We start from the raw sequence: 24,216 nt of genomic DNA, 5'->3' as shown, positions 1-24,216 counted from the left end.
CAGGCGTCCCCTACTCAAGATTTTTCCGGTAGCCTCTAGGAGCCTACGCGGATTGTGAGCCCAAGTGCTCTGGCCACGTCTCCCAGCCGGCTGTAGCCCTTCGACGACCCAGGCAGCAGGCAGCAAGGATTCCGAGAGAAGCCCAAACTTGTTTGCATTCACACAATCCTCCTCCCCCTTCCTGGACCGCTAACGATACACGGCCGAGTGTGTGACAGTGGGTGTATTTTGCAGTGGGGAATAAGCATCGTGTGCCGGGAGGGAGGAAGGGAGAAGAGGGAAACTTTGGTTTTTCAATCTGAATTTCATCCAAAACATCTGATAAATAATATGTGGGTTGGAGTTTGTTTTCTCTGTTTCGTCCTCTTGATCTTTAATGAGAAGTAGTGAGAAAACTTTTTTTGGACTTTTGAATATCCAAAACTGTGGAAACATATGTTGTAAGGTGTACACAGAGAGAAGCTTTTTGTCTTCTGGAAACATATTTAAGTACCCTGTGTTTCCTTTGGTGCCAGAACCATTACAATTGATTCACTGTTGTTCAGCTGATATCAAATAACAAGTTATATACCCCAAGTCCTAAGATACAGTTTCACAAGTTAAGAATAAAACAAACAGAAAAGGTGAACTGTAGCCCAGAGTTATATAGAGGCAGCTATACTTTCTTTAAAGAAAATAACTTGTTCTGTCATGGTTCAGGCATTCAATAAAAATAAAGATACTAATCAGCCACCTGTTCGTTCACAGGCATATGTCCTCCAGAAAACTGAGGTGAGAATGTTGTATTAGAATCTGTAAAGTATAACTTCAGTGACAGAATGAAAGCTCATGAAGTATGTGTGAGACTTTTAGTTTAAAAAACTTGAGAACTGATGATTGTTACACCTTCTTGGTGACAAGGTGTAGGTTTCTTCAAATGTGCTATAGATGAAGACAGTTATGAGTTGCTACATTATGAATCTGGACATACTACAAGTCCAATAATGTTCCCTGATTAACTTCATACAGTCTCTAAGAGTATAACCCTATGTTATAGGATAGGGTTAGGATGTGGATAGGATCAATCACACACATATCTCCGAAGAACCGTGCTTTTGCTTCTATGACTTACCCTTATGCTCCCCAGACCCTGGACATAGAAAAAGTCCTCAATTTTCCCTTTACTAGCCCTGCCAGTCACCAAGATGGGTACAGGACTGACCTTTGCTTTCATACATTCCTCAGCTTTCTGTGACTTCTTTTATCCTTCAGGGTTGCTCTTGTTCGTTCTAGCCTGATTCATCCGGAAAATACATCACAGAGTGGATGGGAAGACCCCAAGGTGATCCGCCTTCAACCCTCAATCTCTAGATCTGCTTCTTTGTTATCTCCAAGAACACCTAACTCAGAGGCCCAGTCTTCATGCTTGGTAAGGAATTAATAGTTACTTGCTGACCGATTAGTATGACATAATAAACTTAACAAAGAACTTTTTCCTGTACGTTGTTTGAAATAAATGCTCATCTTGAACAAGCTCTGTGATCTAACCAAATATGGGGACTAAAATATGTGGAATAATTACTATGCTGAACACATTACAAGAATTATCTCATCTAATACCCACAAAACCCTATGAGGCAGTTTCTACTGTGATTCCAGTTTCCCAGATGAAGAACAAAGGCTTATACTAGCTAAGTCATTAAATCACAAACTAGCAACTATTGGGATTCGAATCTATAACTTTCTGTTCAACTCTGGATTTGGAGTTCTTGACACTATGCTAATCTGCTTTAATGAATTTCTTTTAACAATCTGTATTTTATGTAATCTAAGGCCCACACTTTTCACATTTTAACATCTCTGGGATTGTGATATGTTACAAGGTTTCTTTCAATTATAAATGAAACCCCTTTTCCCCCTCCACGGTATGTGAAATACTAGCACATTTTCCAATCAGTGGTGTTTTTGGTTATGTTAGGTTATGCTGCCATAGCAAATTATCAGAAAATCCAAAGAAAATCCAAAAGACTTAAAACAACAGAGGTTTATACCCCTTGCTCACACAAAATCTGCTAAAGATCTGTGTGACTGTCCAGAGCCACTGTCCTCTGTGTGATGGCTTGACAATGCACTTCTGTACCAGCAGCACCTGCATGTGCTTCCACAACCACTAAGTAGGAGAAGATGGAGCCCTGGAGGATCTCACACAGCAATTAAATGCTCCAGCCTGGCAGTGACATAGGTTACTTCTGCCCTTGATCCATTGGCTAGAATTTGTCATATGGCTCTATCCCACTGCTAGGGAAGCTAGGAATTTAATCCACCCATGTTCCCCAGGGGAGAAAAGAACTGGATGTGGGTGAGCATTTAACATTTACACCACAAAGTTAATCTTCATTTAATGAAATAAGGTCATTAGGATCATTGATGTAACTATCCTCAGGGATCTATTTTATTCAAAACCAATTGGCCTATGATTTGTTATACACCATCTTAAGCATACTTTTAAAATTCATGCTCATGTTTAAATTTAAAGAACAAAATTCAGAATTAATTTCAAAAAAACATGAAACAGCATTACTATAATGCAGGAGCTTTAACTAAGGCTACAGATGACTTTCCCAGGGCTTTAGAGTCTCCTGAAATTATATACAAAACTTCAGTGCATTTTTTCCTGAATAATGGGTCCAGAGCTGTCATTCTCAATTGGGATTCATGATTTATTCATTCCTTTATTCAACAAATATGTATTGGGAGCTCACTATATTCCAGGCACGATGTTCTGAGTGCTTGGGATCCAGCAGCAAAGATGACAGACAAGTTCCCAAATCTCAAGAAGCTTGTAGTCTGCAAAGGCAGCAATAAATAAGCAAATAAGTAATAAAGCACACAATTTTAGATCCAGGTATGTGACATGAGAGAACAATGTGATAGAGAGGAACTGGAGTAGGGTGAGTATAGAGGTTGGAGTCTGCTTTAGCTAAAAGAGTCATGATAGACCTTTAAAAGGAGACATTTGACCTGAATCAGGAAAGATAAGAAGAACTGCCTATGCAGAGGTCTTGTAATCCTGGAGAAAAGTGTTCCAGTCAGAATTCTAAAGGAGCCAAAGAATGCACTCAGCATGTTTGAGAAATTGAAAGTATCTGGAATGTTGAGAGTGAGGAGGAGGTGGGTGGTGGGGAAAACAGTGAAAGAGGAATGCAGAGGCCAGATTACGTGGGGTAAGGGATGGGAAGGGGTCAGAATTTTAAGAGCAAGATGGGCAAATTCACAGTGTGAAGAAATCCCCTTTGCATGGGAAGGCCTGGATTTATTTCTGGTTCCACTACTTGTGTATGTGGGTCATGAGGCCATGATTAGCTCTGCCATTATACACCAGGTTAACTCAGCGTGGCACATCCCTGGGTGGGGATCCCCTCCTCTCCTTACTGTTTTGAGAACATCCTCACCCCCTTTGCCATGGGTCATGGTGAAGACCATGGTCTTCCCAAAGGAATGCAGGGCCTTCCTTCAGACACAGAAATAGAAGAAGCTTCCCAGCTGGTAGCTTCAAACAGACTTTTCAGGAGAATAAGCGGCTTCAGCCTTCAGTGAGGCCTTGAGCAAGTAATTTTACTTTAATACTCAGTTCTTCACTTGTGATATGAGAATAGTAAGTTGTATTTTGGTGTGTTGTTGTTAAGACCACATATTATCCATTAAAGTGAACTAAAAATAAAACTGCACAAATTTCTGTATGCAAATATGTATCACCTACTCTTCTAAGGATCATTATTATCTTACAATAGCCTTAGGTTTATATGTGCAGACTAATATGGATGTGTGCCAATTTAAGGAAAGCTGACACATGAGGAATAATCACCTACCTAATAAAAACGTTCTTCATTTTCAAAATAATGTACACCAGGGTCCTTTGTAATAGTAATTTGCTAAAACATAATAATTTTAATTTATAAAAATGAGATTTTGATGGGGAGGATATAGCTCAAGTGGTAAAACACATGCTTAGAATGCATGATGTCCTGGGTTCAATCCCCAGTACCTCCTCTAAAAAAATAAATAAATAAACCTAATTACCTCCCTCCAAAAGTAAAAAAAAAAAAAAAAAAACAAAAACGAGATTTTCATATACACTTTCAAGACCATTTCTCCTATATCTGTAGGGGCAAGCATATCAGTACTATAAGTTCAAAAAAAAAGGTCAATTTGAGTTATAACTTTTAATCCTTGTCCATTGAAGTGAGATCAAAGTCTGGTATTTATTTACCCCAAGCATCTCTATGCTCAAAAAAATTTTTAAACTTAACTACCAATGTGTATGTCTGAATATAATAGCTTTATGTGTAATAAACCTGTGGAAATAAATGGAGACTACCCAAATGAGAACAAATAGAAGCTATTTATTTAGAGCACGGCAGTCAGCCTCCATCACCTGCATATGGCAGAGACTCAAAGGCAGGCATGGAAGTAAGAAAACTTTATAGTGAGGGGAAAAAAAGTCTTCAGGTGTGCTCTAATTGGAGGTTGTTGGCTTGGAGAAGCTGGAGAGGGCTAACTAGAAGCAGGGCATCCTGCTTTGAGGAGGATCAGTTTGGGGAGCATATTTGACTTTCTCTGGTTGGTCCTGAGTTGGAAGGAAGTGATGAGGAGGAGGTGGGGTGGCTGGCAGTCATTGACCAAGTTCCAATCATTCTGGGATGATTGTGGCAGAGAAGTTGGTTTGGCTTCTCTGACTTGTTGCTTCAGAGGTTATGGGCCAGAGTTCTGTCATCATACATGGTCTGGCCATTGTCCATTTGTATAGTCAGTCTCTCAGGCCATTAACTAGAAAATTATATAGGCCTGACAACTAAAAAGAAACTAAATCCAGGTGTCAGGCAGCTTCCATTTGTGGCGAGAATATTTTGATGTATTAAGAAGTGTTTTGTTTGTTTATACCTGTTAATTCCTTTCTATCCCATGCACTCATTCGTTCAAACTAGACTTTGGCATCCATTGCCTCAGGGTAAGGATGTTACAAAAGAAATTTATGGAAAAATATGAGTTGTCTGTGATTTTTGAGATTTAAAATGGACTTGTGAAATTCAAGGCAGAAAAAAAGTGTTTGGAAGAAAACATTTTTCTTTGAGTTTTAAAAATCTAGATTTTGAGTATCAAGACCCAATGACTTGAAGGATTTAGATTATAAAGTTTGTGCCTTAAAAAGTAGGTTCCAAAAGAGAAACGATGAGCCAAAGGAAGTCCAATCCAGAAATAGATTACAATTCTATGTAGCTGAGAGAAAGAAGGAGCAAAGGAGTTGACACAAGGGAAGGAGCCTGACTGTAGCCTCCCACCTGGGGCCCAGTTCCCTAGGGAGCAAGAGGAACAATTAGAACACTTGCTTGGTATGAGGGAATCTGAAGGCAGAGGGCAGAGAGTAGAGGTGAATCATGCCTCCTTTCCCAGATGGAGGCTGGAAAGCACCAGCCCACCAGAGAACAGGCAGGTCCAGTGGGGTAGGCACAGTGGTGTGCAGAAGCCTGGACAGAGGTCCTGGGGTGGCTGTAAATACTCTCCACTCACCATGGTGTGTGTTTCATGTGTGGCCGGGAATGGAAGAGTCTGCAGAACTGAAGTAGGCCTGCACCCAAAATGTTTGATCAGAGACTCCACAAGAACTTCCATCTCAGAGGATGTCAGTTGGAGAGGTGACCATGGCTGAGGAGTAAATGCCACCTACCCACCTACCTGCCATGTAGGTGCCAGCCCAGTGAGAAAAGTGTAGGAGGTGGGCATGAGAGAAAACCAGATCAGCTGGGATTACCTGGAGGTTTCAATTCCACCTGCTAGCATTGTTGTCTTGTGAAATGGAGACTGGGTTCAGTTATAAAGAAATAAAAAAAGTTTACATGTAGCAAATATCTAAAATTTTTACATTGATACTTATAGCTCACACATATGTTCACCCTATTACTCAAATTTGCTTTTGAACAATTTTTAAAATGGAGTTTTCTGGATCCTGAAGTAAATTGAGGGCATTATCTGCCTAATTATTTAATATCTAAATAGTAGCACCCAAACAAGAATAGTTTCCTTGGGGTTACGGCCTTAATATCATAATAAGACCTACTTAAACACAGAATATTTTCAGTAATTAGTCCAAATTCTGATAAATATAAAACTTAACTCAATATCTGAGTTATCTTGAATTGTCATTGCCTTCTTCTATGACATCCACTGATGAAATAGAGCTCTTATCTTTATTCGATTTATATAGAAACTAAAGTAGACATAATAATATAACATTTCCTTTAGATAACCAAGTGACATTAAAATTATTCGACCTGTGACAATCTTATGTTGATTTATATCATCAGCTGTCAGGTATTGAATTCCTGCTATGAGTCAAGGGTTTTGTGCAAATTATGTCATTTATTTCTCACAACCACCCTTGAGCGTCTACTTGTTCCCAATCCACAACTTAGGAGAGTGAGGCTGAGCACAGGATCCCACTAGGAAGTGGCCAATCCAGGATAAAAGTCCCCAGTCTGCCAACTCCCAGACTGGTGAGGTATACTTTCACCTTCACTAGACTCTGCTTCTCTCTGCTCAGCCCTCCTGTCACCTTTTTTGGGAAAATAGAGCATATTGATACAGTAAATAATTTTAATTTTTTCTTTATTCTCATTTACACATGGATGTTATAGAAGTTAAAACATCCATAACAAAATACACAACCTTTCAAAAATAGCATATTACATTTTTAATATTCTCAAACCAAGTACAGTATCCAGTAAATGGTTACAGAAGATTGATACCTATGTTTTGACCCACCTCCTTTGAGAAACATTACATGTAGTAAAAAACATTTTTCTTCCACAGAAAATTTCTCTCCAACATGCTGTTGGGGTGTAACTTGTCTCTTTATTACATCCCAGGGGGAGGAAGTTGAGTGAAGGAGATTCCACCGTTTAACAACAAGAGGACGTTATACATTTCAGTGGGAGGAAAAAAAATTCATCAAAAGATAAGTAGATAAATACGGGATCCTATAATAAGTCTTGGGATATAGGCTGTATATATATATATATATATTTAAATTCCATTAAAGTTACTAAATCTATATACAGTTGCTGAAGTAAGACTCGTGCTGCAACTCAGTTTTGCCCTTGCCATCTGAAGACAGTCAGTCTTTAGTGCAGGTGATCTCCTTTTGAGTCTGGAGGTGAGGAAGAGCTAGCAGGGACAGACAGAAGAGAGAAGACCCAGGTACAGTGACTAAAAGCTGCACTCCCCAAGAAAGTCTCAGGACGTACAGTATTATAATGATGTACTGCATGGGACGGCACCAAAATCCTAAACTGGAAAACAAAGCAAAACAAAACAAAACCCCAGCATGGGAAAAATAATGAAGTTCAATACTGAGCACAGAGTGTGCACAGGGCATCTTTTTATTTGGTGAGCAGTGGAATTCCGTGGCCTAAACACACGGACAATTACATAGCATTTAGTAATACAAAAGCTATTATTTACTGAATGCTTTTCATGCACCAGGGCCCATGCTAAGTATTTTACAGAGATTATTTTATTCAGTCCTCACACAGTTGACACAATTACAGATTGTGTCCTATTTTGCAGATGAGGAAATGGAGAGTTAAAGACATTAAACATTTGCCTAGTAAGTGGGCCAGCAGTCTGACTCGAGTCTAGAATTCTCTCTGCCACCTTGCAGTATGAATGGTATTGGTGAGGGTTCTTGCTTGCAAGCAACAAAACGAGCTCTAACTGTTTGAAGGAAAAATAATAATACGTTGGCGGAAAGAGGGCTCATGAAATCCAAGAGGCTGAGAGAACAGGCTTGGGAACCAGGCAAGAACCCAGGGCCTCAGGAGGCCAGACCATAGAAAGACTATCCAGGATGCCACCATCTCTGCTTCGGCTGCACCACACCTTCTAGATACTACCGCTGAACATCGTGCTGACCCCATGAGCTGCCCCAGATGTTCTTCCTTCATGTCAGGGAGCACAGGCCTGGATTGGAGGGTCCACAGCCAGATGTTGGGGCCCCTGCTCCATATTCCAGGGTGTGGGGAGAGTGAGATTCAAACTCTTTGGCATCCACAGTGGAAAGTGAGGCCCTATATCCCAAGAGCACACACAATGAAGAAACACAAGGACAGATGGATTTTGACAGCCAAAAGAATGTTATAATGTCCTTCCAGACTTCCCGCTGTAGCCACTTTGTAGCAAATCATTCCATTAGGAAAGTAAATGTAGGGCTGTTAAAATAATTTTGAAAGGTCAGGCAAGGGTGGAATTGTGCAAACATTAAATATTGCAAATCAAAACCTGACTGACCTAGAAATTCATCCTAATAGATTCATTTACAATCTCTAAATGCAAACTTCAAAAAGACAAATTTGGTAACCCATATGCTAAACACCAATTAATTGGAATGTTTAGGGAATGGAATGTTCTTGTTAACTTAAATTTCTAACTAAACGTGATTAAGCCTTTAAAAAGACTCACAAACCTTTATATTTCAGCTCTTGTCACTGGAATTCTTAATAAAATATTTAGATTGTGAAGATTTTTGCAATGCCTCAGAATTACTGATGCCACCATATGTGGCTGTAAAGTGCAGTGGGTGCCGACTATGCTAAATGTGTACAGATCCCATGGTATACGTTCCATGCACATTTCATTAGCCAGATTTCTAATATGAGTTTGCCTTTTGTTTTCTCCATTGCTTAAAAACTGGATAAAGATGAGGAAATAAATTCTGTCTATGTAAACTTTTTATTTTGAGACCACTAAGGGCAAGCACACTACTAGGCACTGTGAACATAAACATAAATAATAAAGGTGTTTGAAAAGTGAGATAGGAATTAAGAAAAGGGGATGACTAATTCTGGGTGAAGGATAGAGATGGTGATCATCTGAGTTGGGCCTTAAAGGATGAATAGTAAGATACTGTCAGGTGATGGAGGGAGAAAAAGGAAGATTCTAGACGGAAGAAACAATATGAAGAAAGGTGTCAAGATGTGAAAGTGCAAATGGAGTTAAGGGAAGAGTGAATAATTCAGTGGGCCTACGATGAGTGTGTTAAAGGGGCTATGAGGTCACCCCAAAGGTAGGACAGGACCAGATAGTTGGTGGCCACAAAAACCATCCTAAAGGAGCAGGGACTTCTTTCTGAGAGTCCTAGGAAGCCACTGAGTCTTTTTTAATATGAAGGTGATAAGATCATAAATGTGGGACAGGAGGATCACTTCAACAACAGATGAAAGGCAGAAGGAGAGACCAGAGTAGCAAATTACATAAGAGGTGTTTGCAATAGTCTAAGAGGTAGTAAATGATTGTTTAGACTAGTACAGTAGTGGGAGGAATTCTTTATAAGAGTTACCTTGCAGAAAGAATCCATAGGAATTGGTATCTGATTGAACAGGGGGGAGGGAGATTGTGTAACAAAAATGAGCATTTGGATAATAGAGCCCATTGCATTGTAACTAACTCCTTTTTGCAAAAACAGCAACAATAATAATTGCACTTCTAGTTAGCTCATTCAATAAGTGGAGCAGTGGATTCCAGTTCTGATAGATCATCTCCCTGTCCCAGACCTACTGAAGTAGATTGTCTGGAAGTGAGGATGAGTAATTCATATTTTTAAAGCTCTCCAAAGATTCAGGTGATCACTTAAGTTAAGAAAGCACTGTAATTGAAAATGTGAAAAAGAAATGACACCCACTAATGTTAAATTCAGCGATATCTTATCAGGTCTTCTCTGCTCTGCTTCTAAAACCTAGCCTGAATCTCACTACTTCTCCCTAATTCCACTGCACCCATCCTGATCTTAGGCCTATTTACTGATTGCTAAAACTAGGTAACTGCCACCTACCTGGACTCCTTGCTTCCACTCCTGTCCCTATGCAATCGATTCTCCACAAAACAACCAAACCAACTCTTTGAAAACATAAAACAGACCTTGCACCCTCTTGCTGAAAATGTTCCAATGACTTCCTGTTATACTGTGATGGTTGTAAAATATGTTAATAAATTCTTTGTTGCTTCTCCCTTGGAAAAATGGAGCCTGATTCCCCTTCCGTTGACTATGGGCTATACTTAGTGACTTGCTTCTAAGAAGTAGAATGTGGCAAAAGTGATGGTGTGTGATGTCCAAGATTAGAACATAAAGGCATTGTGGTTTCCTTCTTGCTCTCTTTTGTTGAATCACTTACTTGGGAGAAGACAGCTACTATGTCATGAGGATATTCAAGCAGCCATATGAAGAGGTCCATTGGGTGAAAAACTGAAGCCCTCTGCCAACAGTCAGCAACAAACTGAAGCCTTCTCCCAATAGTCACATGAATGCGCCAACTTGGAAGCCCACCCTCCAGCCTCAGTCAAGCCTTCAGATGACTGTACCCATTGTCACTATCTTGAATCCATTATCTGAGAGGCCCTGAGTCAAAACCACCCAGCTATGCAGCTCCCATATTCCTGACTCACAGAAACTACGAGATAATAGTGATTTTAGGCTTCTAGGTTTTGGGGAAAATCTGTAAAGCAACAATAGGTAACTAATATACATACTTAAAATACAATCCAAACTCTTTGCCATATTCAGCAAGGCCCTACATACTTAGCATTCTGTTTATGTTACTAATTTTACCTACTGCTCACTATGTGGAAAAGACTATAGTTGTCCCTTAACAACTAATTGTCTCTTCTTTATTTAGAAATAGGGTCACCAAAGTATCCAGATACATAAATTCAAACTAATGATCACGTTTCCTAGCCTCCCTCACAACTAGATTTTGTCATATGGCAAACTCTGGCCAATAGGATGTGAGCAAAGAGATGTGTGCAACTCCCAGGTTGTGTCTTTAAATGGAAGGGATATGGCTTCTGTCCCCCTCCCCGCACTCCTGCTGACTGGAATACTAGTGTGAAGGTAAAAGGGTAGAAGCTAGATTGGCCATCTCAAGGGCTGACTCTTATATTTAAGTCATTGTATTTTTTGATCTCTTTACTACAACTGTACAACCTATACCTGAACTTAGCTTCTTCTACTACCCTGAGGTCTTTGCACTTGCTATTCCCTCTGTTTGGAATGCTCTTCTCCCAGGAGTCCTCCATGGTGGACACCTTGCTATCAGGTTTCAATTTTTCATCTAAAATACCCTCCCCTGTCCTGTTCTCTATTATGTAATCATGAGTTCTGTTCTTCATGGCACTCATCAGCACCTTAAATTTTCTCATTTGCCTGTTTGTTGTCTGTCACTCTGTACTAGAATACAATCACCGTGAGATCGAGAATCCTGTCTGCCTTATATCCTGCTGAATCTCCTGTGACAAGAACGTGCCTGCACGTAGTAGGCACTCTGTAAGTATCTGCTGTGCAAATGAATTAATAATAAATGATGCAACAAGCCTAGTTCTGGGGTCACTTCTCATAATTCAGCTTCCTTTACCCACTGAAATTAGGGTAAATTAGGTAACAATAATGACTTAACTCAGGATTAACGAAAGAATGTCAATGAGTCTCTTCTATATCCATTATTAAGTATTCTGACTTAATGAGGAAAAAAAACATGGAAAAAGTAAATGAATCTCTGCTTTTAGCCTTTAAAACCCAACTAGAAGAAAGTAAAAAGAAGCTCATCAAGATATTATGCCTAAAGAACAGATTCTTTTAAATCCTAATAAAGATTATCATATTACATTGACTCTTCAGATGCCAACTATTGTGAGACACACCATTGTTTTAAGTACCATGAAAAAAGGAGAAGTGCAGCTGTGCTGTGTACATTGTGCTGTTATTCCCAACGTCCGTCCACATCTTCCCTTACCAGCCTCACAGTGTGTGGAGCACACTTCTCCATGCCATTGTCAGAACTGACCACGTGACTTGCTTTGACCAATTAAATGTGAGTAGACATGACTAAGGCCATATCCAAAAGCTTTAAAAACGTTTGTGAGGTTAGATTTAGCTTTTGCTTCTTCCTTCAACCATGAGATAATAGTAGAATAGACCCAGAAAGTGGCCTGTCCTTCTGCCTGGCTTCTAGAACAACATACTTAGCTGTACAGTCAAGTCCAGTCAGACCAACCAGAACAAAGGCCAGTGGAGCCACAGCCAACCCCACTGCCCTGCATAATGTGAACAAGAAATAAGTGTCACCATAAGACAGTGAGATATCAATAATCACAACAAAAACTATGACAATCAAACTACCACATACCACCAATTATAAGCTGCATGTTGATTTCAGAGATGTTAAAATATGAACAAATGCATGTCTTAGAATCAATCAAATATGGTATGTATTATATACACTGTCATATATCAGCACAAGATATATTTCAACTGCCCAATAATTATTTATTGACTTGTAAGTCACGAGGCAGAATTCAGATTTTCAGTGAGAATTCTTGATACGTACCTTTTCTTTTTAGCACATTGTATGTAACAGTATGACCTTAGGTATTACTGTAATGGAAAATAAAATTTATAGAGCAAGCAAAGGTCAAACTAAATAAAAGTTAAGCTGGGACTTTTCATTACTTTCATCTGTCCCTACTCCTTACACCTCATATAATTTCCTGACTTATATCCCAAAGGACTTCCTCCTCTAACTATCCCCTCCATAGCCCATACACTAGATTATTTGGGGGCTAATCAGTGAACAAAGGTAGCAAAAATGGAGTTCAGTAACCACTGGCATAAACATAAGACAAAAAAGTTCTGGATGTATGCTTGTGAAACAAGTTTTTTATACAAAACTAGATAAGAGGCTGAGTAGGCTAAAGTAGAGAAGAGGTAGAACCACATGAGCCACAGGCAGAGTTCAAGACATGTCAGCATCTACCAGAATAAGCACTGCCTATTGCCAATGCGAGGAGCTGTGTGGATGCCAACTCAGAGCATTGTTCACTGTATATGGTCTAATGCTGTTATAAATTAATCACAATATATGGCTTGGACATTTTTACCCAGAAAAGAAATAATAATAGTGATGATGATGATGATGATAGTAATAATAATGTCATAGTAAACATTAATTGAGCAAAGTACTGACTATATGCCTAGCTCTAGGCTAAATGATTTACCTAAATTATCTTATTTGTTCTTCACAATAATCTTGTGTATTAGTCAGCTATTGCTGCAATAATACTTTGTAACAAGCTACCCAGAAATCCAGTACCTTACAGCAACTGGCACTTATTCTTTCTCATCCCTGCAGGCCAACTGTGGTTTGGGTGATCTAGGCTGAGTGCTGCTGCATAGCTCTGCTTCAGGCTGTGGGCAGGGGAGACTGGCTGTAGGGTGTTTGTTAGGTTAGATCTGCTGCATATGTGTCTCATTATTTTGGGAAGAACAGCTGTCTGGGGCATGCTCTTCTCATAGTGATGGTAGAGGGTAAATGAAAACACATGCTGCAAGGCTTGCAACTGGCACACCATCACTTCCAGCCACATTCCATAACCAAGACCAACATTGATAGGGAGGGAAAATTACCCCAAGGGAAATGGCAGTGAATATTTGCCAAACTATAATCAAATATATTTTATAACAAGATAGGTATATAGGTATTTTACATCCATTTTACAGATGAATAAACCAAAGCACAGAAAGGTTAAGAGACTTACCCAAAGACATTCAGCTAGGAAGTGATGAAACCAAGATTTAGATCCAGCCTTATTCCAGAGACTAGTATCTTAACTCTATATAGTTTTATCAAACCAGACTCCAGAAGACATTATAAAAGGAAATATAGAAGCAATGGTAATTTTACAATAATAAATGGGACCTGAGGGAAAGAAGCATGCAAGATAAAAACGCTCTATTTTGAGGTCCTAATCAATAAAGATGATTTGCTCATTAGTTTTCATAGCTGCAAGAGGTTATACTATGGGAATCCACAGAAGGATGTGGGTTCATTTAATTTTAGATTCCCCCCATCAAACAAAGATGTTAACATCTTATCTTTATAAATACTACCTTTGTTACTTTTTTCCTATCCATCTCCTTTGAAAGGGGAATCTCATTTATTCTGATAATTACAAGCGACCTATAGAGGGATTATAAAGTCTCTCCTTGTAAAAACACTTGGGGACTTCAGTGGCAATCATATTGAATAATATTTAAAAAAAAATGAAGTCCAATAAGCCATAAAGAGAAAGAAAAATACCATATGATACCATTTATATGTGGAATCTAAAAAGAAGAACACAAATGAACTTATTTACAAAACAGAAACAGATTCACAGACATAGAAAATAAGCTTATGGTTACCAGGGGGGTTAGGGGGTAGGGAGAGATAAATTGGGAGTTCGAGATTTTCAGAAACTAACTACCATATATAAAATAGATAAACAACAATGTTCCACTGTACAGCACAGGGAACTATATTCAATATCTTGTAATAGCCTATAATAAAAAAGAATATGAAAAGGAATACATATATGTATAACTGGATCACCATGCCGTACACCAGAAATTAACACATTATAAATCGACTATATTCAATTTAAAAAATAAAATCCAATAAAACATTAGATTCAAGTCTTAAGAGGCATATGCAAATAGTCCTATACAGAAAGTAAAAACCCGAGACATGATTATAAAATACAAGAACCAAGGAGAAAGTGTTACCAACAAATCCCTTGTAAGTATTTTTAAGGAAGAGACTCAGAGTTTAGGATAGGTGAAAAACAGGAGGGAGTTCTACGCCCAGGGAACTTCAAAGATTGAGCTGTTGACTAGTTCATGCAGCTTCGGGGTCTTGGAATGCCTACAGACAGGCTGTTTTTTATCTCCATATGCTTCCTATAGCACAAGTACTTTAAAAGGATTATTTTTCTTTTTTCTACAGTAGCAAAAGAATCTACTGTCATAAACTAGAACCCTAGGTCAGCGTCACAAGTGAAAACCCAAAGCTGTAAGACTTCCACGTCTCACTCTAGGTTTTCCTATTCTGCTGTTATGATGATTTTAATTTCAAATTGCAGCCTTGGTCATTCATTTCCCTTTAGAATGAGTATAAAGATGAAACATCTTCCAGAATATAAAATCAAACAGTTAACAACATAAACTACCCATTTTACCTTGTTTGGCTCTTGATTTAAACAAATCAACTATATAAAGACATTTTTTAAACAATTTGAATATTAAGAATTTTGATCATTTTTTTAGGTGCAATTGTATTACTGGGTTACTGCAATCCTGGTTACTTTTTCTAGAAAGGAGATCTTTATTTCTTATAAATAAATTCTGAAATATTAAGAGGCAAAATATGATAGCTAGGTTTGGTTTAAATACTACAGCATTGTTTGGAAGGGGAGTGAAAAATGTGCCAAAATTGGATAAAGAGTACATATCCTGCTTTTCCTACTTTTGTGTAAAGTTTCAAAACTATAATAAAAAGTAACAATATGTAAAAAAAAAAAAACCCAGTTAAAAATACCACAGAAGGACCTCTGTAAGCAAAGTCTAATTCAGAAGAGGTCTTCAACAATTAATAGATTTCTATCTAAATAAAATAAGTTCTAAGCCATATAACTTGCAACATCCTTACAACAACACTTCACCATAATACTTTCACACAACACAGCATTTCAGTTGTCTTTTGCATGTATATACATGCTTACACTATGTGGGTAAACTGTACATTTCCTTCTGGAGTTAAAATCAGCTACTCTCCTAGGAATGTAAGAAATGAAAGCACTTTATATCTATCTTTTTTATTGATTTGAAGAGGATCTGTGGCTTAATAGTGGAGAATGATAGGGGTTTATGTTGTAAGTTTCCTGTGTGCCAGGCACTGATCTAAGTACTTTATGTTTATGAACTCATGCTAATATTCAAAATTACCTACTGATATAGAGATTACTGTTCTTCCCATTTTACAACTAAGAAAACCACAGTACTGAGAGTAAATTACATAATTTGCCTAATTTTGCACTATTGGTTAACAGCAAAGCTGGAATTCAAATGCAGGGCATCTGACTCCCATGTGTGATCCTTTAATCACCAAGCTCTGTCACTCTCCATGGAAAGAGCATCTTATAGATGCTTCCTTGTTTAGACTATGGGGACCCAGTCTCTTATTCTTAGAAAAATTAAGCAACTTTTAACTCTCTTTGACATCAGTATATTCCTTTTATTTGGTTATGTACTTCAGACCTATTACTCCCAACATCGTCATACCAGCCGTATAATATTCAAACATATTTATTACAGATGTTTGTTTATGGCATGGTTTCAAAGAACAGAAAATATCACAGCAAGCTCTTCTGATTGATTTAAACCAGGATTTGTTCGAGAAACAGCTCTGACATCATAGTAGTTGATAAGGACATCTCTCTTATGTGGGTGTCAGCTGGGAAATGACCTCATATGATTTTTCCTAATCACCTGATCTTCTCAGATGGTCTTGCACAGATTCTTTTTAGCCCAGCAAGCTGATATCACTTCTTCCGTATATCCAAGGTTAATAATGGAATCTCTTTCTCTTTTTCCCTCTCATTTCTGATATGTCATCTTTATTTGGGAAAAAAAATAGTTTTTAAAGATCCACTTATCTATGGGCCATATCATAATAGCATTTGCATATGATGTCTCTAATTTGGGGGACTTTTAATAGCTATTTCTAGACAGGAATTAGTGTGAGTCTACATGGGGCTTCAAACTGACTTATTTAATTGAACTGGTCATTGAACTTATGAAAAGAATGGTTTGACTGAATTGTTTCAGTCAATGTGTGAAGTGATTTCTTAGAATTAACTGACCATACTGATTTGATTTTTCTCCCATAGATCCATCTATCTCTGAATAAAACATTTTCCAATTTTAGAAGAAAACTGCATTTTTAAGACAGAGAAAATATTATCAGGTAATTTAGGGGCTAGATTTATTACTATAGGGCAGCAGTTACTGACAAAATGCCTTTTTGTCATTGTCAAATTATAGAGTCAAAAAACTCTATAATTTGAAGTTGTCAGCTTTTATACATATATTAAATGCAGTATGTCCTAACTCCCTTCTACCTGATATTACCTATATATCCAATCTACAAAACAAAAGGAGGATTTTTCTGTGTATAGAATTCTGTCACATTTTCTCTAGAACCCTAGGGGATGTAGTCTGACCTATATACTTCTTGAAAAAAAAAAAAAAAAACCAAGAGAAAATAAAGAAGGAAAGTAGACAGAAAGGATGAGATAGAATGATGGGGTAGGGTAGAGGAAGGAGGGGAAGAGAAAGAACCAATGAGATATGAGGAAAAAAAGGTTAGATTATAATTATTCTAGATTAATGATTTGCAACCTTGGTTGTATGTTAGAATCTCCTGAGGAGTATTTGAAAAATACTGATACCTGTTCCTTACGCCCAGACATTTTGATTCAGTTGGTTGTAGTGATTTTTTGGTCTTTGTGAGAAATGTTTAAAAGGCAATGGAGAACTAGCTGAACTTGTGGTCATGGAGATATTCTCTGCTCTGGGCTTCCTGATCTTATCATAAATAAAATACAACTCAAATAACTTTTAACTTTGAGTGTGATAGTGGAGTGAAGGTAGGAATAGAGAATAAAGACCTAACTCATTCAATCATTATGCATTCAACTGACCAACAAATATTTATGTGGTGTCTATTCTTCAGCAGACACTGTATTAAAAGTGGAGATGCAATGACAAACAGAGCAATTAAAGAAGGATGGTAGAGTCCTCTCTGAAATCCTCCTTATGAATCTCGCATCTCAACCTATGTTAATGCCAAGATTAACTGGGTTGGTTGGATCAGAGACTGAGACAGAGAGAGAGAATGAAATGACCATAAGGACCAGATTAGTCTACTAGTTAATTTTGTTCATGGAATAAAAACATTTTGATACTTAACTGAACCAAAGAGATCATCTACTTTTGTTTTAAACTTTTGTTTAAAAGGGTTAATGACTAGCCTATGATAATATTCAGGACAGAGATGTAGAACTCAGATTGCTAACCATTTTTAATGCTGTCTATGTTCAAGTAAAAAACTCAGCAGATTATTTTTTTCATTCCAAGTTCATAAAAGAAAATAGTCTCCCAGAAAGGGTCTTTGTAAATGAAAGGGAACAAGTTCTTCCCTCATTGAGCTAATCCTAGTGGGAAATTAACTAGCAGCATTGCTAGTCAATTCCACATTGCTGCCCTGTAGGGAGAGAAACTAGGAAAAAAGGAGAGTAGTCTTGGTCCATTTCCTCCCTAATTATAGTTGTCCTAAGGTCAAAACTAAGAACATTAGAAGATGGCAAGAAAGGACTATTGGGAACGCGGGGAGGGACGATTTGAGAAAGGAAGACCTAAAAATTAAATAGAGACAATTACAATAAAGAACTGTAGTCATATATACTTTCCCACATCATCTTTGAAGGCTAATCTGTAAGATGGAAAGGACATTCAGTGATGTGGGAAATGCAGATTCCTACTGTAATGAAATTCCATTTTATACCCATTTGTTGGAAATTTTAAGAAGCCTGACAATATCAACGGTTGAGAGGGTGTCATCAACAAGATCTCTTGTAAATGGCTGGTGGAAGTGTAAACTAGAAAAGCCACTTTGGAAAGTTGTTTGGGATTGTCTATTAAAATCAAATATTTACATACTCTGCAACTCAGTAATTCCAATGCTAGATGTAAGCTCTAGACATGTGAACCTGGAAGCATCTGTAAACTTCTTCATGGCAAGATTGTTGTAATAGGGGAAAAATAAATCTGGAAGCAATCCAAATGCCCATTGACAGAAGGGATAAAGTATGGTATATTCACCCAGTGGATATTATACAGCAGTCAAAGCAAATGAACTGCCACTATAAACATCAATATGGGTGCATCTCAGCAAAATAAAGTTGAGTAAGTAAAAAAGGTCACAGAAAATTACATCTAGCATGGAACCTACTTTTTAAGCTAAAAATAACAAACTAAATAATATACCTTTTAGGAATACATATAGTATTAAACTATGTGTTTTAAAAATCATAAGAATGATAAATACAAATTCAAGATAAAGATAACTTTGAGTTAAAGAAGTAAGGAGAATGGGATGGAGGAAGGCCACACAGTCAGAAGTAAGCTGGTTGGGGGGAGGTATAGATCAATGGTAGAGTGTGAGCTTAGGATGCACAAGGTCCTGGGTTCAATCCAATTTAAAAAAAAAAAAAGAAAGTAAACCTAATTACCCCCCCAAAAAATAAATTTTAAAAAAAAGTAAGCTATTTTCAATATTCTAGTTCTTGTGCTGGTGGTGGGTTTACTGTATATATTATATTATACAAAGATGAATAGATATTTGTGTTCTTTTTTTATTATAGCATAACAAGTTTTCCTATAATTTAGCAACTTAAAACAGTATTTGTTGTTTCACATCGTTTCTTGGGTCAGGCATCTGGGTGCATCTTAGCTGTGTGGTTTGGGTCAGAGTCTCTCATGAGGTTACAGTAGTTGTGAGTCAGGGCTGCAGTCTCTAAAAGAGCTGGAGGATCTGCTTCCAACAGGGCTGATTCACAGGGCTCTCAGCGTCTCAGTTCCTTGACACAAAGGCCTCTCCATAGGACTGCTCATGACATAGCTTCCCCCACCATAGCAAGCAATCAGAGAGAGAGAGAATATGAGTAAGAGAGAGCCCAAGATAGAAGCTGCAATGTCTCTCATAAAACTACTATTGAACTAACACACCATGACTTTTGCTGGATGCTACTGATCACACATACCAACTCCAAGACAAGGTGGAAGGGGCCTACACAGGGTATGACTATTAGGATGCAGGGGTCACTAGGCACTATCCTGGAGGCTACTAACAACCTTAATAAAACAAAAAAGAACAGGGTGTGACCCAATGATGCAAGTGTGTTAAGAAGCAGTTATGTGTACCTGACGCCAGAAAATAAACAAATAAATAAACAAATGCATTCAATTCTAAAGACAACAGGATATAGGGGAAGGAGTGAGAGGAGCTTTAATTCTAGCTCTACCACTTACCAGCTTTATGATTTTGGGCAATTTACTTGACTTCCATTTATTTTAAAAAAAGGGATGAGGATATTTACTTGCCTCTTTAATTTTTTTATTATGCAAATATTCAACCATACACAAAATTGAATAACAAATATCACATACTTATCATCCTGAATCAACAACTTTCTAGATTTTAGCACTTGCTTCATTTATTTTTTCCCCTCCTAAAGCATCTTAAAGCAAATTCCCAACATTGTGTTATTCTATCCCTATATGCATTGCTTAAAAATATGGAAATTTTCTTATAAACTCACACATAAAATTAATAATTTTTTACAATATCTAATATATCAAAACTATATATCAGATTTCTTTAAATGTTTCAAAACTTACTTTTTTTTTTACCGTTGGCTTATAAGAATCAGGATCCAGACAAGGTCCACAAATTACACTTGGTTTGGCATACCCCTTAAAAATCTTTCAATGTAGAAGAGTCTTTTTACTCATTCCCATTTTACCCCCTTGTCTTGTTGGCTTATAGAATATCTTACTTGCTGGATTGATCTGTTTGCTTCCTTGTGAAGCTCTTTCACTTGTTCAGCTCCCTCCTATGCTTCTAGAAAATTGGAAGTTAGACCTACAAGCTTGAAGCAATTTAGATTCATCTAGTTTGGCAAGAATATTTCATAGGTTGTGCTATGTATTTCATAATGAACCACAATAGGAGGCACAGGTGTGTGGACTCCCCACTTCTAGTGATGCTGAGATTGGTTAGTGGTTGCAGGTAGTGTCAGCCTGCTGCCTCCACTGTGGAATTCCCCACCAGCCTCTCATCTATTGATAGCTGACTGAATTATTTCATAAGGAATTACAATATGGTGATTTCCTAATTCTGTTCTTTGTTCCCCTTCTATCAGATGGAATTGTGCTATAAACTTCCCTCATCAGCCTGAACTATTTGGTTACCACATTAGAAGAGGCATGTGTTCCCGGTTTCACATCCTCTCAGCCTGACTCCTACTGCAGCCATTGCTGAAACAACCCGCTTCCTGCGGGAGTAACCTGACAGCACCACTCTTCGTTTGTACTGCATACATTTCATGTTCTGTCCCCCGAGTTCCTCTGACTTCGTGACAACTTAGAAGAGTGAGGGGGCTAAGGTCCCAAGGGGTAAATTTGGACCAATGGGAGATGGAAGCTGGTAGATAACTGCTCCTCTCTTGTATCAAGCTGAAGAATATATTCTACGTAGCAACTTAAGGCGGCCCAGCAGTCTCAAGGCCTTACTTGCCCACAGTGATGACTAACTCAAGAACACACTTGTATTGACTTTCCCTGTTTCACTCTCCTAGTCATCCACTGCTGTTTCCCGAGATCACTGTCCAAAATAAACTATCTAAAAGTAAACCCTTGTCTCATGTTCAGTTTCCAAGGGGGTAAGCCAGGCTAAGACACCACTAAATGTAAGTCATACAGGAAAGGCAGAATAAATGCTCAATTCTTTCATTATATTGCAAATACTCAGTGTATTGCTCTAGTTATGTCTAATAATCAACCCAAGGATTTATATGTCATCAATGAATTTCAATCAGTTGTAGTTGGCTTCTTTTTTTTGAGGCTCAGAGTGTCCCCTTTTCAGCCATTGGAAGCTCCTTTATGCCAATCACTCTTTCCCTTTGACCTATTCCAATAGACTTTAGACTTTAATAGTTTCCTTGATTCACAAAACAGGGTGTCCCAGGATCATCACGTGCATTTCTAGCCCCAGACCTGACATCTGCCATTCCTCCAAAGAACTTCCTTTATTTTAATAAGAAGTGATATATTGAGAGTATGACATGAATGCTAAAGGTGCTCACTGGTACACGATTATCATTACTTCTAGGGCTTTTTGAGGGATAAAACAAGTAAATGTTTTTTTCTTCTTCAATAAATGTAAAAATTCTCCTGTTTGGATACAAGAAACATTTTTAAGAAGGCAAAATCAAGGAGGGAGGGTATAGTTCAGTGGTAGAGTGAATACTTAGTATGCATGAGGTCCTGGGTTGAATCCCCATTACCACCATTAAAAATTTTTTTTAAAAGACAAAATCACTAGTTCATATTCCCAATTCACCTTTAACCTTACATGGATTCTACTTCTCTGATAATCATTCCTAACAACTCTAATATTGGTTTTTACCTGTAATATACAAGAACAGTTTGAAGGTAATACTATCTATATTTCTACCAGCAATAAGACTATTGAATAAAGTTTAAGACTTTTTTGTAAATCTATTTATCCTAAAAATATATTCCTCTATGAATGTACAGTGAAAGCACTATTTTCTAAAGTCATTTAATTGTTTACTTGGTGTGATTATGCCACCAACTTAATATACAGTTAGGTAATTTGCTTTAGTTGTTTTCAAATTTTAGGAATTACATTTTTCATTTTAATTTAAAATTATTTTGAATATGTCTATACATGATTCTAAACTCAAAACTATATAGTTGAGGTATATTCATCAGAGTAGCCTGCTTCCACGCCTGTCCCGTCCACCTGCTTTCCCCCATCCCAAATGTATATAAATATGTATCTTACCAAAAAAGCATACTATTCTATTCTGCACCTTGGTTGTGTTGTTGCTTAAAGCTGATAAAAATTCCAGAGATCACTCCACATCAGTGTAAAGAGATAGTTTTAGTGCTTTTCTCATTGATTTATAAGAATGTTTCACAAAGAAAAAGTATCAACTCGTATCTTATATTTGATACAAGTATTATTAATGTATTAAAGTTTTAAATTTTAATGTTTATCAAATTAAAAAAAAGAGATGGCCCTTATTCTATTTTTAGAGTTATATACTGTGTTTCATTGCATGGATCTACCCCAGGTTATTCAACTAGTCCCCTACTTGTGGTTATTTGGTTTGTTTCCAATCTTTTGCTATTACAGATAACACTATACAGCCTTGTGCATAAGTCATTTTGTATTTGGGGAAGGGTTTCTAGAATTGGGATTTTTGGGTCAAATGTAAATGTATGTAGTTACATATTATATAAACATATATATAATTGTGCTAGGGATTATCAAATGACCTTTCACAGTATGCCTTTTACATTCTCACTGGCAATATGTACCATCCCTGTTCTCTAGCCTGCCAACTCAGTAGGTGGTCAAACTTTTGGATTTTTGCTAATCTGATTACTTGCCTCCTTTTATCGTTCTGCCCCAAGGTATATGGCCATGCTTTCATCTGCTTTTGGAAGAACTCTCTCAGCATAAACAATAGGTGATTATGTTGAGGGTGAAAGAAGAAGGGTGGCTGCAGTGTCCCTATCTATTTCCACTCTACTAATCACGGAAATGCCAAAGCCCAAAGCATACACCATCCTTGTTAAGACCTTGTATTTCGAAAGCCTGGTTTGAGTTTCCAGCCAAAGAAAAGGACATCAACTATAACTTCACTTCCTTCTAAGGTCAGCAGAACACAGAGGATAGTAAGTGAAGTCCACTGGCACTCTACCAGCTTCAGGATCCTGAGAAAGGTGAAGGAGTAAGTGTGAACATGTTTTGTCAGCTCACTGTCTCCAGAACAACCCCAAAGCCAAAGAGAAGATGTCCCTGTGCATGGATTTCTTTTGCTGCTTTGTAGAAGTAAATGTCATGAGTGGATTTTTTTCCCCCCAGCATCTCCCATTTCCGTGTATTCTCATGGGTGACTTTACTCCCTCCTCACCCCAGAGGACACTTGGCCATGTCCTCAGACAAATCTGGTTGTAACAACTTGGAGGGTGGGGTACTGCTGGCATCAAGTGAGTAGAGGCCAGGGATGCTGCTAAACATCCTACTATGCACAGGACAGCCTTCAAGGTTCCCATTCCCCAAACACAACCTCCCATAATAAGTATTATCTGGTCCAAAATGTCAATAATGCCAAGGTAAGAAATAATGTATTCCTTCTTTGTGTACACATTCACAGATATCCTCAAAATGACTATTATCTAGTGGCAGAGGAAGGGCGGAATCCCAGATACTCCCCCTCTTTGCACTGCCATAATTTACTAGTAATTCAGAAATGTCTTCAGGCAGAAAGACTCGAAGGAGTTACATATTTATCTGGAAGATTAAATAACAGATACCATTTTAACCTTCTAAAAACTGATTATCATTAGGTATAATGCAACCTTTTAACAGTAAGAATAAAGGGAAGAGCTGATATTTAAAGTCCCATGAATAATCAAAAACTTGGTTAATAGAGTATGACCAG

General features: G+C 37.8%; 1 protein-coding gene across 8 annotated transcripts in view; it reads left to right on the top strand.

Moving 5' to 3' along the window:
- LOC106729977 overlaps positions 1-23,716 on the top strand; it is a 24,917-nt gene extending 1,201 nt beyond the window's left edge. For 3 of the 8 annotated variants that reach the window (XR_004321872.1, XR_004321876.1, XR_004321875.1), the window contains 4 exons: positions 1,252-1,408; positions 11,259-11,350; positions 11,702-11,894; positions 20,881-21,370. Coding sequence is in view for 2 of the 8 variants with exons in the window: in XM_032484634.1 (XP_032340525.1) it covers positions 1,252-1,408; positions 11,259-11,350; positions 20,881-20,977 (346 nt within the window). In the remaining 6 variants the exon portion in view is untranslated. Of the gene's footprint in view, positions 1-1,251; positions 1,409-11,258; positions 11,351-11,701; positions 11,895-16,785; positions 16,863-20,880; positions 21,371-23,182 lie in introns of those variants that run through there. The other 5 variants (XR_004321873.1, XR_004321874.1, XR_004321877.1 and 2 more) reach the window with 5 other exon arrangements.
- Positions 23,717-24,216: the final 500 nt, after the last annotated feature.

The sequence above is a fragment of the Camelus ferus genome, chromosome 8 (assembly GCF_009834535.1).
Source record: "Camelus ferus isolate YT-003-E chromosome 8, BCGSAC_Cfer_1.0, whole genome shotgun sequence".
In the NCBI taxonomy this organism is placed as follows: domain Eukaryota; kingdom Metazoa; phylum Chordata; class Mammalia; order Artiodactyla; family Camelidae; genus Camelus; species Camelus ferus.
This window is presented reverse-complemented; position numbering and strand designations above follow the sequence as displayed.